The sequence below is a fragment of the Haliotis rufescens genome, unplaced genomic scaffold, assembly GCF_023055435.1.
Source record: "Haliotis rufescens isolate VD_foot unplaced genomic scaffold, xgHalRufe1.0.p SCAF_12, whole genome shotgun sequence".
In the NCBI taxonomy this organism is placed as follows: domain Eukaryota; kingdom Metazoa; phylum Mollusca; class Gastropoda; order Lepetellida; family Haliotidae; genus Haliotis; species Haliotis rufescens.
Genome location: NW_025963802.1, coordinates 38372190 through 38385887, shown reverse-complemented (window position 1 = coordinate 38385887; position 13698 = coordinate 38372190). Strand labels below are relative to the sequence as shown.

The window sequence follows — 13698 nt, the reverse complement described above, 5'->3', positions numbered from 1 at the left end:
AAGCATGTGAATAATCGCCAACACAAGAGAATAATCAGTCTGGCTTATCTTTCAAAACAGATTCCACTTGGCAAAAAAAGGCAAAATAGCAGTGAAAATTATATGAAAGGATCTCTGAAAATCAGTGATGACACCAGGTCTTTGTGAAAAAGATAATGTCTTGCCCTACCGGTATGAAGCACCTGCCAATCGCATGATTTGCATAAAATGTAAGTGATTGTTGCCGGATAAAGCACAGCAATACTCCTGCCGTGCAATGGTGGTCTGTGAACAAATCTAACGATTGGGGGAAAAAATAAAAGCTTAAATTTTTGGAAACACCTCTGCCTTACAAATTCACAATAAATTATCAACAAAATCGATGACTGCTATTTGATTTTGAGAACATGTAATATTATCTTGTCATGCTGACATTTTTCATAAAATACCAAACTCCAATAATAGACACCTATAATAGATTTGTTTTTTATCACTCGCCAATCATCTTGAATTATCCACGGACGTACATACACGTATATACGTCTTTGAATTATCCTACATAAAAACATGACTGTTTTACCAGTCATATCAACAATGTAAACATGATCTACACATATAACATAAACCCATGTAAACTATACCCATGGTATTACATTCCTGTATAATTGTCGCATTACAATCCTGTAACATAAATTCAACAATACAGTCCTCACAAAAAACAATCGGTCGTCAACAATGTATTGAGAAACTTCTTACCAGGAGGAAATCCTAAATGCTCCTGTTGTCAACACATAGCAACTGTTCTCCCCTGGCTGTCTCTCATCAGCATCTCTGTGGGTGCTCACACAGGCCTCTCACACACATCACACATCACACGCTCTCATTCACGACCACATCTCTCCACATTCACAACACCATCAGTCCAGCTCTACACCCCGGCTCAAAAACAACCCACCTTACAGGAGCCCCTTAGGTAGCAGACAATGTTCACAATAATTATGTTGGACATCATAAAGGAGATACCTCTAGTGTTTGTTTATGTTATATTTCTACATTGATATTTTATGTTTTAAATAAATTGCAATTGATTCTGTTAACATTTGATAGGGTAACCAAGCAAATGTGTGTGTTTATGCTTCCATAGACCGAAACAAAGTTAGGCCACTCCAATAACAAACTACCGTTTCCTGATTGGCTGATAATAAAATGTGGAGGAAAAAAACGTTGAAATGTGTAAAAAAAAAAGTTGTGCTAAAAAAATTGAAATGGGAATAAAAAGCGCTAAAAAAACTCATTGAATGTTGCTGTCAATACAAATAAATTACTTAAAATAACATAATTAAAACCTGTTGAACATTTATCTAAAAAACTCTAATTCTTTTCTGTACCTTATTGAGCGCACATGAGCACACTGAATCTCAATGGAGTTGGTACTTTTCAATCATAAAATGTTAACATACACCACGGACCATGCATACACACAGTTGTAAAATCAGAAGTAGAGGGAGTTATTTTTGGTCCTCCCTGTAGTTCACATTAATCCCTTATTAAGACTCCAGCAAGGACTGTAGTCACACAAGCCAAGTCAAGCCAAATGATGCATGTAGATATGCTTGGCTGGATACCTGTGTGTTATTATCCATTGTCATTCTAACCATAGGCAATACCTATTGTGGTCCGAAACCTTACCTACAACAAACAAAGCTGCAATGGATATTAAACTGGCTTAAAGTATTTCCTGGTGGCTTTTTCAGTTTAAGCCATACACTCTGAACACATCAAACAACGATATAATCACCTGATTGTCCCATATTCATCAATGTTACAAGAACAATAACTCACCCTGAAATCAGTTTTCTTGATTGTTTGATATATACAATTTAACTTTGTTATAGTTATATTTCATTATCAATTTGGACATAGTTATATGAAAAAAGTCATGCTTAATTTTTTTTTACCCATTAATATATTCATTTTTAATACATTTCAAGATGTACATTAGTAATAATCAAATTATATTTCCAGAACATAAACTTTTGGTCAAAAGAAAGCATACACCAATGTTTGATGTTGGCTAAGAAAGACACAAACAACAAATGGTTATTTGATGGTGATGTATTTGAGATGTCTTTTGGACTTTAAGTTTGCAGTGTTTTGGTGAGTGTTTTCAGCTTAGTAACAGAACAGTTTGATAACGTTTGACATTTTGGGTCAAATCCAAGTTTTGAACGTGTACTTTCTTTTTCCCCACAGATCAGCTCAACATGTACAATCCATATCAAACTATGAGCCTAAATATTGTTCTTTTTAAATCATCTTGCAACAATGTATTTTTTGAGACAGACATTTTTTTTAACAATCTGTAGCATAATTATTTTTTTCAAGCATTTTCTGTGACAATATTTTGGTAGAAGTCCCAGGCTCCCCGCAGAATATCAAATGGACAGTCCCTAATAGCCACTGCAACTTACAACATATTCTCATGCTTTTAAGTTTCTTATCTCTGCAAAGTTCTTAAATAGACCTTTCAATTCTTAAATTAAAATTTTAAAATAAATCAAATGAAATTGTCTGAGGACAAGAATAGCTTCCATCATATTGATTTCTCAAGATGCTTGAAATTCCTACAACTATATATGGCTCTCTGCAAGGACCCTGATGAGATTCTATAATAAAACAAACGATCACTCCAGGAATACACTGCTGGTCTCTCAAAACAACTTGAAGCTATCAAAATCTGCGAAGTAACTCATTTCCAGGTGTGACATACAAAAATCTGAAAGGATCATATTGCACTGAATATAGCCTTCCAGATGGCAAAAACATTGTGCTTGGAATCGGTGCATTTCTATGAGAGAGGAAAACCTAAAGACAAGTAACAAATGTGATACTTGGCATAACACTATCTTAGTAAAGTACAAATTCTAGCACTTTTTTTGGGGGGGGGGGGGGGGGGGGACTAAAAAAAAAGTACTAGAATTTGTACTTAACAAAGGGAGTATTATACAAATTTTAGTACCTTTTTTATTGAGTCCCACCTAAAAATTTAAAAAATACATTAAAAAGTACTAGAATTTGTACTTCAATAAGAGTGTTATACAATTCTTGTACTTTTTTGATTGAGCCCCACCCTAAAAACAAAACAAAAACAAAGTTCTAGAATTTGTACTTTACTAAGTGAATGTTATCCCAAATATAACATTTGTTACATCTGACCACTTTCTAAATGGCATTGTGTATTCAAAGTACATTGATACTATCAAGAGAGGAGCTGATTGGGAGAACTTATCCTAGTAATCCTGCTATGTCTATCTTATAGTGATAAAGCTACAACTTTCTTTCTGTGAAAACAGCATCAACACACATGTTCAGAACAAGACTGACATTGATAAGAGTCACTAATCCAGCTCTGTGTAAGTGAAATATGTCATCAGGAAGATCTTAGTAATTTCTAAATTGAGCGAGTTGGGTTAAATGCTGCTTTGAAACAATATTTCAGTTATATCATAGCTTGTTAACTGGACGTTAGACCTGATACTGCAGTAATCTAGACTTGCCAAACATTATAGACTTGAGTGGGCTGTATTGGATATATTTGTTTCACTGTCGTATCTTATTTCAACATAGACTTACGACAGTCGCAGGGCTAAAGTCGCTTTGTGCAACTAGCCCCTAAACTGTATGTACACCTCCTTCAACAGACCATTATACATCCTACATAGGATACTTCGTCTGCTGTTCTATTGGACCTCACGGCACGTATAAGAGACCCTTTAATGTGTACATTTTGGTTTTTATTACTTCTATGGAACTTTTACGCATCTGCTGACTGTGGCTACAGTGAATCCTTGTTGCCTGGAGCTCTTCACTTAATCTACCACTTAATCTCAGAAATATTGTCATGTCATTTATAAATAGATATCTACAAATACAAAACAAAATCCAAATGGAGCCCAGAACAATGCTTAACTTCAAACCTACAGTTGATGCAATCTAGACTTACCAAATCATTCTAGACTTGAGTTGGATTTATTTTTTAATATATTCTCCTGGGATTAGGAGACAGGCTACTGTTCACTGCAAGTCAGTTCTCTGAGAGAGCTTGTAGTCCAGCTAATGGTTATACATTGGACTAACTTTATCTCTGCTCAAGTCTTGATGATCAAATGATTGGTTGGATTGTTGTTTAACGTCGCACTCAGCAATATTCCAGCTATATGATGGCCCTCTGTAAATATTCAAGTCTGGACCAGACAATCTAGTGATTGACATCATGAGCATCGATCTACCCAACTGGGATGCGATGACATGCATCAACCAAGCTAGCGAGCCTGACCACCCAATCCTGTTAGTCGCCTCTTACGACAAGCATAGTCACCTTTTACAGCAAGCACATGGGTTGTTGAAGACCTATTCTACTCCGGATCTTCAGTGGTCTGATCAAATGATTTCCAAACAAATATTTATACAATATTCTGATATTCAGGTGTCTTCCTTGTATACAAAAACTTATCATTTCTATTCGGCTTAACCCTCCAAGTTCCATGCATTCAAGCAGATCAACTTGTAAAACGATAGTCCTGCCGACCCAACGGTACACGAAAGGTACCACTGGAGAAAATCACAGAAACAAAATGTTCTCACCAGGAATTCAAGAAATCGGTTCTTATGTGCATCTCTCACATTTATATACAGCCATTTGGACAACATACACAGAGAGCTACAAAAATATTGAAAATATATAACTGTTTGTCTGAAAAACTTTTAAAACATCAGGCCGTTATTGGAGTCATTCGTTCTTTTACCAAATCTCAAGAATGTACACAGGCAGCCTAGGTAATGGCGCCGCTTGGAATACCCATGTACACGGTATATACTGGCAGTATATGTGAGTGAGGCACCAGTTTGGTCAGGCTGACATGGAGTTAACAGTTCTCAGGAATTCCATGCAAGAACTCTGACTCACAATGTAATACCACACTCTTATTACACACCCTGGAAATGGAGTGCTGTTTTATATTAAGCACATAGTTACTTGCCATGGTTCATATGAAATATGAGAAAGATTTTTACATGCCCAAACAATCGACTTTTTTCATTTTTTGTGAAATGAAACTACATAAAGAATACATTTCTGAACAGTGAAGTTAATCACTACCTATGACAACTCACATAAATATTTTCTTACTCATGTTTTTTTGCGATTGTACAAATGTCCTAAGAAAAATACAAATTGTTTTGACTACTTAGAAACGTTTTTCACTATTTCAAGACAGATATATTAGTGTACACAAACACTGCTTATCAACACTTGTCATTTTGGTCAGTATTTGACCACATTTTTACACAAAATAATTTTTTTTAAATTAAAACTTACAATGTTGACAAGATGGCCAATTGTGGAGTACGAAGTTAATCCATGTTGCGTTGTGGAAGAACTTCCTAGAGCTGGGAGTTTGACTCGCGGCGGCAGGGAATGACACGATTCCATTCTGTGCGTTCAGGAGGCACGCCTGATGGTGACTGCGGCTGAAGATGCTCCTATCCCACAATACCTTTCAAGAATTTGGCAGCGGTGCCAATACAAGCCAGCCATTTGGATCAGTGCCAATGCCTCTCAATAGGGTTTTTGTTTTGCAACTGGAGATGAAGACATCGGCTGTGCACTGCAGTGGAGTTCTGCCGCTTCCACTCATCCCTATTGTGATAATAACCTGAGCTGTACATCTGTCTGCAGAACACGGGTACCGGTCTCACAGCCCAGCCTGTGTCTGTCCATCAGGAGGAAGGAGGTTTTCATGGATGCAATTCAACTCATTGATTATTTCATCAAGATGAGCATTTTATTTGTTATAAATTTATATAATTTTTTTTATCAGTTTAAAAAAATCATTATGTGAGTTGAAAACTTTTTGTGAGAGAGGAGTATATTTTACACTGCAAAAAGCAAGATCAAAGCACTCGTAAATAATAATGAAAACTGGGCTGGACAGACCACTGGTTGATGGCATGAGCAACTAGCAGGTAGAGGTACGATGACACAGTATCAAGCAAAATAAACATTGTTGAGGCAAATCACTCACATAAAAATATCAAAATGCACTTCTATTTTTTTACCTGAAGCTTTTCTGGATGGATTTTGTTCACTTTTCTGACAAACAATCTGACAAATCTGCATGACAGTTTACGAACCTGATTTCGATTTCGTTGCACGATTTTGATTGGACTATGCATTGACTCGTTAGTCCAGCCAAAATGTAACTCCATAATACCAGCCTAGTTCGGCAAGGGTGGACACTGGACTTTTAATGTCCATTAACTCTCTTGCCTAGGGAAGAAGGTGTGTGTGTGTGTGTGTGTGTGTGTGTGTGTGTGTGTGTGTGTGTGTGTGTGTGTGTGTGTGTGTGTGTGTGTGTGTGTGTGTGTGTGTGTGTGTGTGTGTGTGTGTGTGCAGGTATTTTTAGGCCCGATACAGGTCTCTGTACACACACAAATGCTTGTGTGTATCAGTCTTCATGAAAGGGCAAGGAACATATGTGGGGTTTTATGTTAGACAGTTTTCAAACATACGCAATAGTTAATGCCCGTACTTGTCTCTGTTGTGCCTCCAAAAGTTCCAAATGTAAACTCTTGAGATCAATCTCCATGGTGACCACCCTGGAATCACAGGTTAACACAACAAATACTTCAGATATACTCTATTTTGTGTCTAGCAGATGCTGCTGGATGACGTTAATGAGAACTCTGGCAAATCTGAGGATGTTGTTTATCAAAAAAAAAGAAAATGTTAACATTAATGTTTAAATACCTGGGTTTGGATCAGACAGTGACTGAAAACACTATCAAAGCAACAAGCAGACCATGTGACCACTACAAACCAATCAACAGTCAGACCATGTAATCAACACTAGCCAATCAACAGCCAGGCCATGAGGCCAACACGAACCAATAAGAGCTAGACCATGTGACTAGCAAGAACCAATCAATAGGCAGACCATGTGACCAATCAACAATCAACAAAACCATATAGATAATCTTAAGAAAAATAAAGAATCACAAAATATAAATGTCAATACCAAGTTTTAGAACAAAGATAAGTGTTGACGACAAACATTCTATATATAGAACATTTATGTCTGTAAAAATTAACACCAAAACACATCCGACAGTTTGCACATGCTGCATGTAGTAGCGCCACACACATGCGTAGGGCTTCATTCTTGATCTCGACACTTTCATGGAAGGTTGATCAATCTCGGTGCACCATTGACTGGTCATCGCTGGATTACGGGTCATGTACACAGATGAGTTATGTACACTTTGCACTTCCTTGATAGGCATTAGGGCTGGGACGGGCAACTCAGGTACTCGTGTTGGGTGGGTCCTGAGTAGGACCTGTGTACCCACAGTTCTACCCAGACCCTTGGTTATAGTCACGTGATATATTGTTTCACAAAAACTCACTGTAGCTCAGTGGTTACACTACAAGTCGCTAATGTTCGCATTTCTTTCTGACGATGCATACATTTCTCTTGAGTAAATATGAAGCTTCAGTCAACTTCATAGTATGCATGATTTGATCGTTTGAAAAATGTAACGAAATAGCTTTAGCCAAAGTTGCGGTAAAACAATTTCCAATCAGACATTTTGTTCCCAACTCTTGAGACCTACTGTGGGTACCCAGGTAGGGTCAGCTAATAGGTAGTCAGGCACCCAGGTAGTAAGTTTGGACTTGTCCCAGCCCTAATAGGCATGGTCGTGTCTGGCGGTGAACATCAAGCAAATGAGACAGACCTCAGGACAGGCTTGGCGGTGGATCGGTTATGGTGAGGGGTGGCATCACCATGGCTGACAGAAACCCACTGCATATTGTGCAAGGAAGGGTCACTGGACAGTACTATCAGGACAACATACTGACACCCTTTGTTATCCCATTTGCAAGGTGTATGGGTCAACGTTTTGTCTTTCAGGACGACGACATCCACATGCACAAATCGTTAATGCTCACCTCCAGCAGCACAACATCCATAGAATGCCATGGCCAAAAGATCTTTCCCCCACTAAACACGTTTGGGACTCAACAGGACAACGCAAGCGTCAACGTCATAGGCTGCCAACCACATTGGCTGAACTTGACCAGACACTGCATGAGAAGTGGAATAGACTCCCTCAAATCGTCATTTGGAGAGTATGTTCTCCATAAATTCTCAGCGGGAATATCCACTTCTGTTGACATATTTGCGTTTGAAATAATCTCAGTCAATAATCCATACACTCTCATAATTAGAATTCTGTGTAAAAAGATATTGTATATACTCAAATGCCAATGTAAACGTGATCATAAAAGTTTATTGATATGTGAAAATTAATAATCAAGTTACAGACTATATGGCTCAATACATAAATCTTTCTTCAAACAACAAACAACAGTTCAAGAAAGACCAGGGTAGATTTCTTCCTATTAATGAATATTGGGATAAAAAAAGAAAGTAACTCTACCAGTTTTCAGTCCCTTTCAAAGTACTATACATCTCACATTTGGACAACAATAACCATGGGGAGGACACAAACAATTCCAGGCAGATTTGAATTTACAATTAAAATATTTGGTGTATTGGTTCCATCTGCAGCCCCAAAACACTAACGCACTCAAATCTTTTATGAAACCTAAAGGAGTTGACTTAAGAAACACACAATATTACAATTAGAACATGACCAGTTACTTTTCCCTGTGACTATATATATATATATATATATATATATATATATATATATATATATATATATATATATATACATATATATATATATATATATATACATATATATATATATACATATATATATATATATATATATATATATATGTATGTGTGTGTGTGTATATATATATATATATATATATATATATATATATATATATATATATATATATATATATTCTCACACAAGTCTATTTGCCAACATGCTGCACACATCGGATGCCATGCATCCTTCACAGTTGACCAAGACCTGTACACTTCCTGATATATGAGTCCCAGAAAACTCTTCAATTCTTCATTCCAACCAATATAGTTTTCCTTAACAGTAATATAATCAGATCAGATGTTTTTAACAAACCCCAACAAAAATAGATTGTATTTTCAGCAAACTAATCCTTGATATAGATCTCCATAAAGAAAATGTCAAAATCCTCAAATATCGTTTAACATTTTATAATACCTATCAAAATATTCATATCCTTACCATATTCCCCACTCTGTTCCTCAGCTGATTCCAATAAATCCACATACACACACACACTAGGATGACAACATTACCCAACTGTAATACAAGTGTAGTGTTAGTATAAAATGCCATGTGCTCTGTGTTAAGGTAAAGGGTGCACTATGTGATGCTGCCACTACTTGTGTTACTTTCATTGCCGCCTCCACGGTGGAACCTCCAGCGTGGAACTTCCTGCTGCTCAGATATGCACAGCGGAAAGGTCATCTGGCTGTTGCATCATGAAAGTGTGGAATGGAAATTAGTGATGTTTAACTCTGAGTAATACATAGAAGTGTAAACTATATACAAGAATAAGCCTAACGTGTCGGTGTTGGCCTTGGAGTGAGTGAGTGAGTGAGTGACACTCATGAGTCATACCTACCAATTCAGTTTGTTTGTTTGTTTGTTTGTTTGTTTGTTTGTTGTTTAACGCGGCACTCAGCAATATTCCATGCAATTGGGATACAATGACATGCATCAACCATATATAAGTACTGGTACTGGTATCACCCGATCCCAATAGTGGCCTCTTATGACAAGCATCGTCGCTTTTTCTGGGTTGCTGAAGACATATTCTACCCCAGATTTTCACGGGTTAAGACCAATTCAGGACAACTTTTATCATGTAGCCATGACATATATATATCTAGGATTGCCATTATCTGCACTTATATATGCGGGTTAGAACTGATCTTCAGTAACACAAACTTGTCATATGACATGACTAACGGGATCAGGTGGTTCTGACTCGCTGACTTGATTGATGCATTGTATGCCAAAGGCATAGATCGATGCTCATAATGTCAATCACTGTCCAGATTTTATTATTTTCAGACCCAATCACACAGCTGGAATACAGCTGAGTGCAGCTTTATAAAAAGCAAACTCATAAGATGCTACTTTCCATTGTTAATCCTCATCACCATCTTAAGCTGTCGACTTGATCTCACTTCCTATCGAGAACAATACTCAGGACCCATGCATATAGGAATCGGCAACCAATCAGAATCAACGTGACGCCCATGTCAAAACCATTGAGCACTGTTACATGTAAGTGAACATGCTGATGTCACATCTGATGGGCAATGCACATCCTCAAGCTCGTCTCATACTGGGAGCGGTTGGGAAGCCAAGTGGTTAAAGCATTTTCTCATCACGCCGAGGTCCCGGGTTCGATTCCCCACAAGGGTACACTGTGTGAAGCCCATTTCTGGTGTCCCCCTCCGTGATATTGCTGGAATATTGCTAAAAGTGGCATAAAACCAAACTCACTTACTCACTCCTCACATATAGAACTCCACTGTTCATTTCAAGACGGATAAAACTTAAATACTCAATGTGCAAAGCATGATTTGCTGCAAGACCTTCTTGTAGAAAGATCTGACAAATCTAAATTTAACAAATACCTGTGCTGGGAGTCTCCTTTAGGTTATGACTACCTCATCCCACTGCAGTTGATAACAGGTTTCTTTTCCAATACCATTTGACCCAATACAATAATAAACTCATATTGGTCACCTTCTAAAACTGAACACACAAGCCATAACATCAGCCAAGGATAAGACCACCAATATAAATTAACATATTAACCAGTCCAGGCATTCCGATGATTCTATCAGCCCCATACAGTATACTTGATCAACTAGCCAGGCAATAAACATCCTGATGTGTGTAGGGTTGTGCCCAGTCTCCAGACATTAGTATACATCAGCAGTGATGGGGGAGCAATTACCTGATCTGGAAGCTGGCCACCGCTGATGGAAGCAGCCTGGAGATGTCTGCTAGCAGACTTGCCAGGTTAGACTTGCTCCTGTCTCCTTGAGGCAGGTTCATCAGCCATATACTGCAGTTCAACATGCACGAATTGTTTGTCTAGGCATTCTCAGGGTCTCATATTCAGGCTGGGTCTGGGGCAAATGTCACTCAAAATACAAACTGGAATCAATAATTTCCCTATTCAGGATATAACTCATAGTATCCTTTGGGTAACGCATTCGCTATGCAAACAGCGACAAGATACTTTCCATTATCATATGAAATCTCTACTAAAAGCATCCATTGTACCATTGCATACCAAGATTACATACTGGTACCAATGAGAAAAGGTCTTCAATACTTCGTTTTACATTGAATAATATGCCAAAATTCCTCTGAATTCAACAAAATAAGGACTTCCTATTTATTTTACAAAATTCCACTTCTTCCCTATCAACCTGTCGATGGAATAATTCCCAGATACATTTCAAAGATTACTCGACCTACATGATTGGAAACAGGACGTTTTGTTCAAGGAGTGACACAATGTTATACATGGTGCAGGGAAATGTGTTACCTTGCTTCATCTATTTTATATAAAAGCTGTCCACGAGAAAGTCTAGCTGACTGCAATTCGCTGGAGAAATCAACAGGTGTGATGGTTCCATAACAAGTGAGATGAAGGTATTTAGGACAATAACATTCCTCAAGGATATCCTCAGTTGATTTTTTTCAACATGTCTAACAAGAGAATGACTTTTCTTATTACTTGGAATACTGTAAAACCATTTGAGTCACTGAGTGGGATCTTGGTGGCTTGCGGTGTTTGGGGGAATGAAAACGCCAAACATTCTGCGAGACTCTTCTTGTTGTACATGCCCAGATGGTGTCATGAGGTTGACACAAATGTTCAGAGGTTTCAAATCACAATATCATGTCTCTGATTAAAGCATCTCACCGCCTAAACTTCAGTGTAACACTATCCTCATTCACTTTTCAAGACATTATTAATCCTGTGCATCTTCCTGAGGCAAGAGAGTTAACTGACTATAAAAGTACAGTTTCCCACCTTGCCGAACTAGGCTGGTATTATGGAGTTACATTTTGGCTGGACTAACGAGTCTATGCATAGTCAAATCAAAATCACGCATCGAAATCGAAATCCAGTTCATAAACTGTCATTTCAGGATTTGCAAAGTATGTGCACCGTCAACTCATTGTCAGCAGATATTTTCCAAATCTTATCATGTTTTTAATCGAGGTGCTCACATGATTTGATGCATTTCGCGATGTAAGACCCGTTTTATCACAATATAGATTTTGATTATCTGACTGGGCGTCACCATTTTGTTTGAAGCAAATGCAAGTGATACGAGAGGTGGAATCTGATTGGTCCATAGGAGAGGCTTAGAAGGGACATAACTGGTAATAGCCACTGGTGGTGCTACGATCGAGCCCAGTAATTCCAACCAAGTTCAGTAGAGGTGGAAACTGGACTTTTAAAGTCAGTTAACTCTCTTGCCTCGGGAAGATGAATCCTGTGTAGAACAAAATTCTATGATCACTTGGAACAGTTGAGTTGCATGGAGTTTGTCAAAGTCTGCATCCTGGGAGTACCTATGAAACAATGAACTACCCAACCACCTGTCTTCATAAGTAAAGGTCAGTTCCTAAATACAACAGTTCTCTTCCTCAATTACAACAGATGGATAAATAGAATATCAAAGTCAAGACAGTCTGTTGGTTGGTTGGTTTGTTGTTTTACGCCCCACTCAGCAATATTCCAGCTATATGATGGTGGTCTGTAAATAATCGAGTCTGGACCAGACAACCCAGTGATTGATATCATGAGCATCAATCCACGCCATTAGGATACGATGACATTTATGAAACAAGTCAGCGAGCCTGACCACCCGATCCCGTTCATCCCCTCTTACGACAAGCATAGTCGCCTTTAACGGCAAGCATGGGTTGCTGAAGACCTATACTACCCCGAATCTTCACGGGTCTGTCATGGCACAAGGAATGTTTCAGTGATGTATAATGTAAGTCAAATATTTTCCATTCTGCAAATGGGCAATTTAATCGAAATGGTTGCTCTTAAATTAATTTGTTTGTTTTTTTGTTTTGTGGGGAATTTGGGGTGGTTTATTTTATGTCTTTTATGAAAAAGAAATGGTGTTCCAAATTAATTATCCTATAAAGAATTATTTTGACAAAGTTTGTCGTGTCTTATAAGTCAGTCATGGCTGGAAAGTGTTTTTATATTGTATTTCATAAATTGGTTTATTTTTAATGTACACTTTGTGAAACGTAAATAAAAAATATCTTATCTTATGCATAAACTTGGATGTGAAAATGAATCTGTTGTTATTTCATTCCAGTTTTGGCAATGAACCAGTCTAGACACAATACCTGCCAATACAGGGGGGCCATATATTTCAACAACTGATGCAGTTAAAAAGTAACTGCATGTATCATTGAGATACCTTCTATGGGATACATTGGGATGAGGTAGGAAGGGGATGTTTGGACAGGGCTGATTGTATGTAAAGGACTGGTCAGTTATTATAAGGGGGGAGTTTTACAGTGAGATTTGGGAGAATAAAAAAAGACACAGTTCTATTTTTTCCAAAAGTATTTTATTTTTTCATTTCAACATTATTTATGGGATTCATGAAAAAATGTTACATAAAC

The 13698-nt window shown here is 37.7% G+C and overlaps 1 protein-coding gene across 7 annotated transcripts in view; it reads right to left on the bottom strand.

Annotated features, from left to right (window-relative positions):
* Nucleotides 1–13698, bottom strand: part of LOC124136555 (golgin subfamily A member 4-like) — a 187315-nt gene that overhangs the window by 131076 nt on the left and 42541 nt on the right. The window contains exon 1 of one of the 7 annotated variants that reach the window (XM_048393606.1): nt 5357–5513. The exons of the other annotated variants lie outside the window; for them this stretch is intronic. Coding sequence (XP_048249563.1) covers nt 5357–5470 — 114 coding nt within the window. The 5' untranslated portion in view covers nt 5471–5513. Of the gene's footprint in view, nt 1–5356; nt 5514–13698 lie in introns of those variants that run through there. 7 annotated transcript variants of the gene reach the window in all.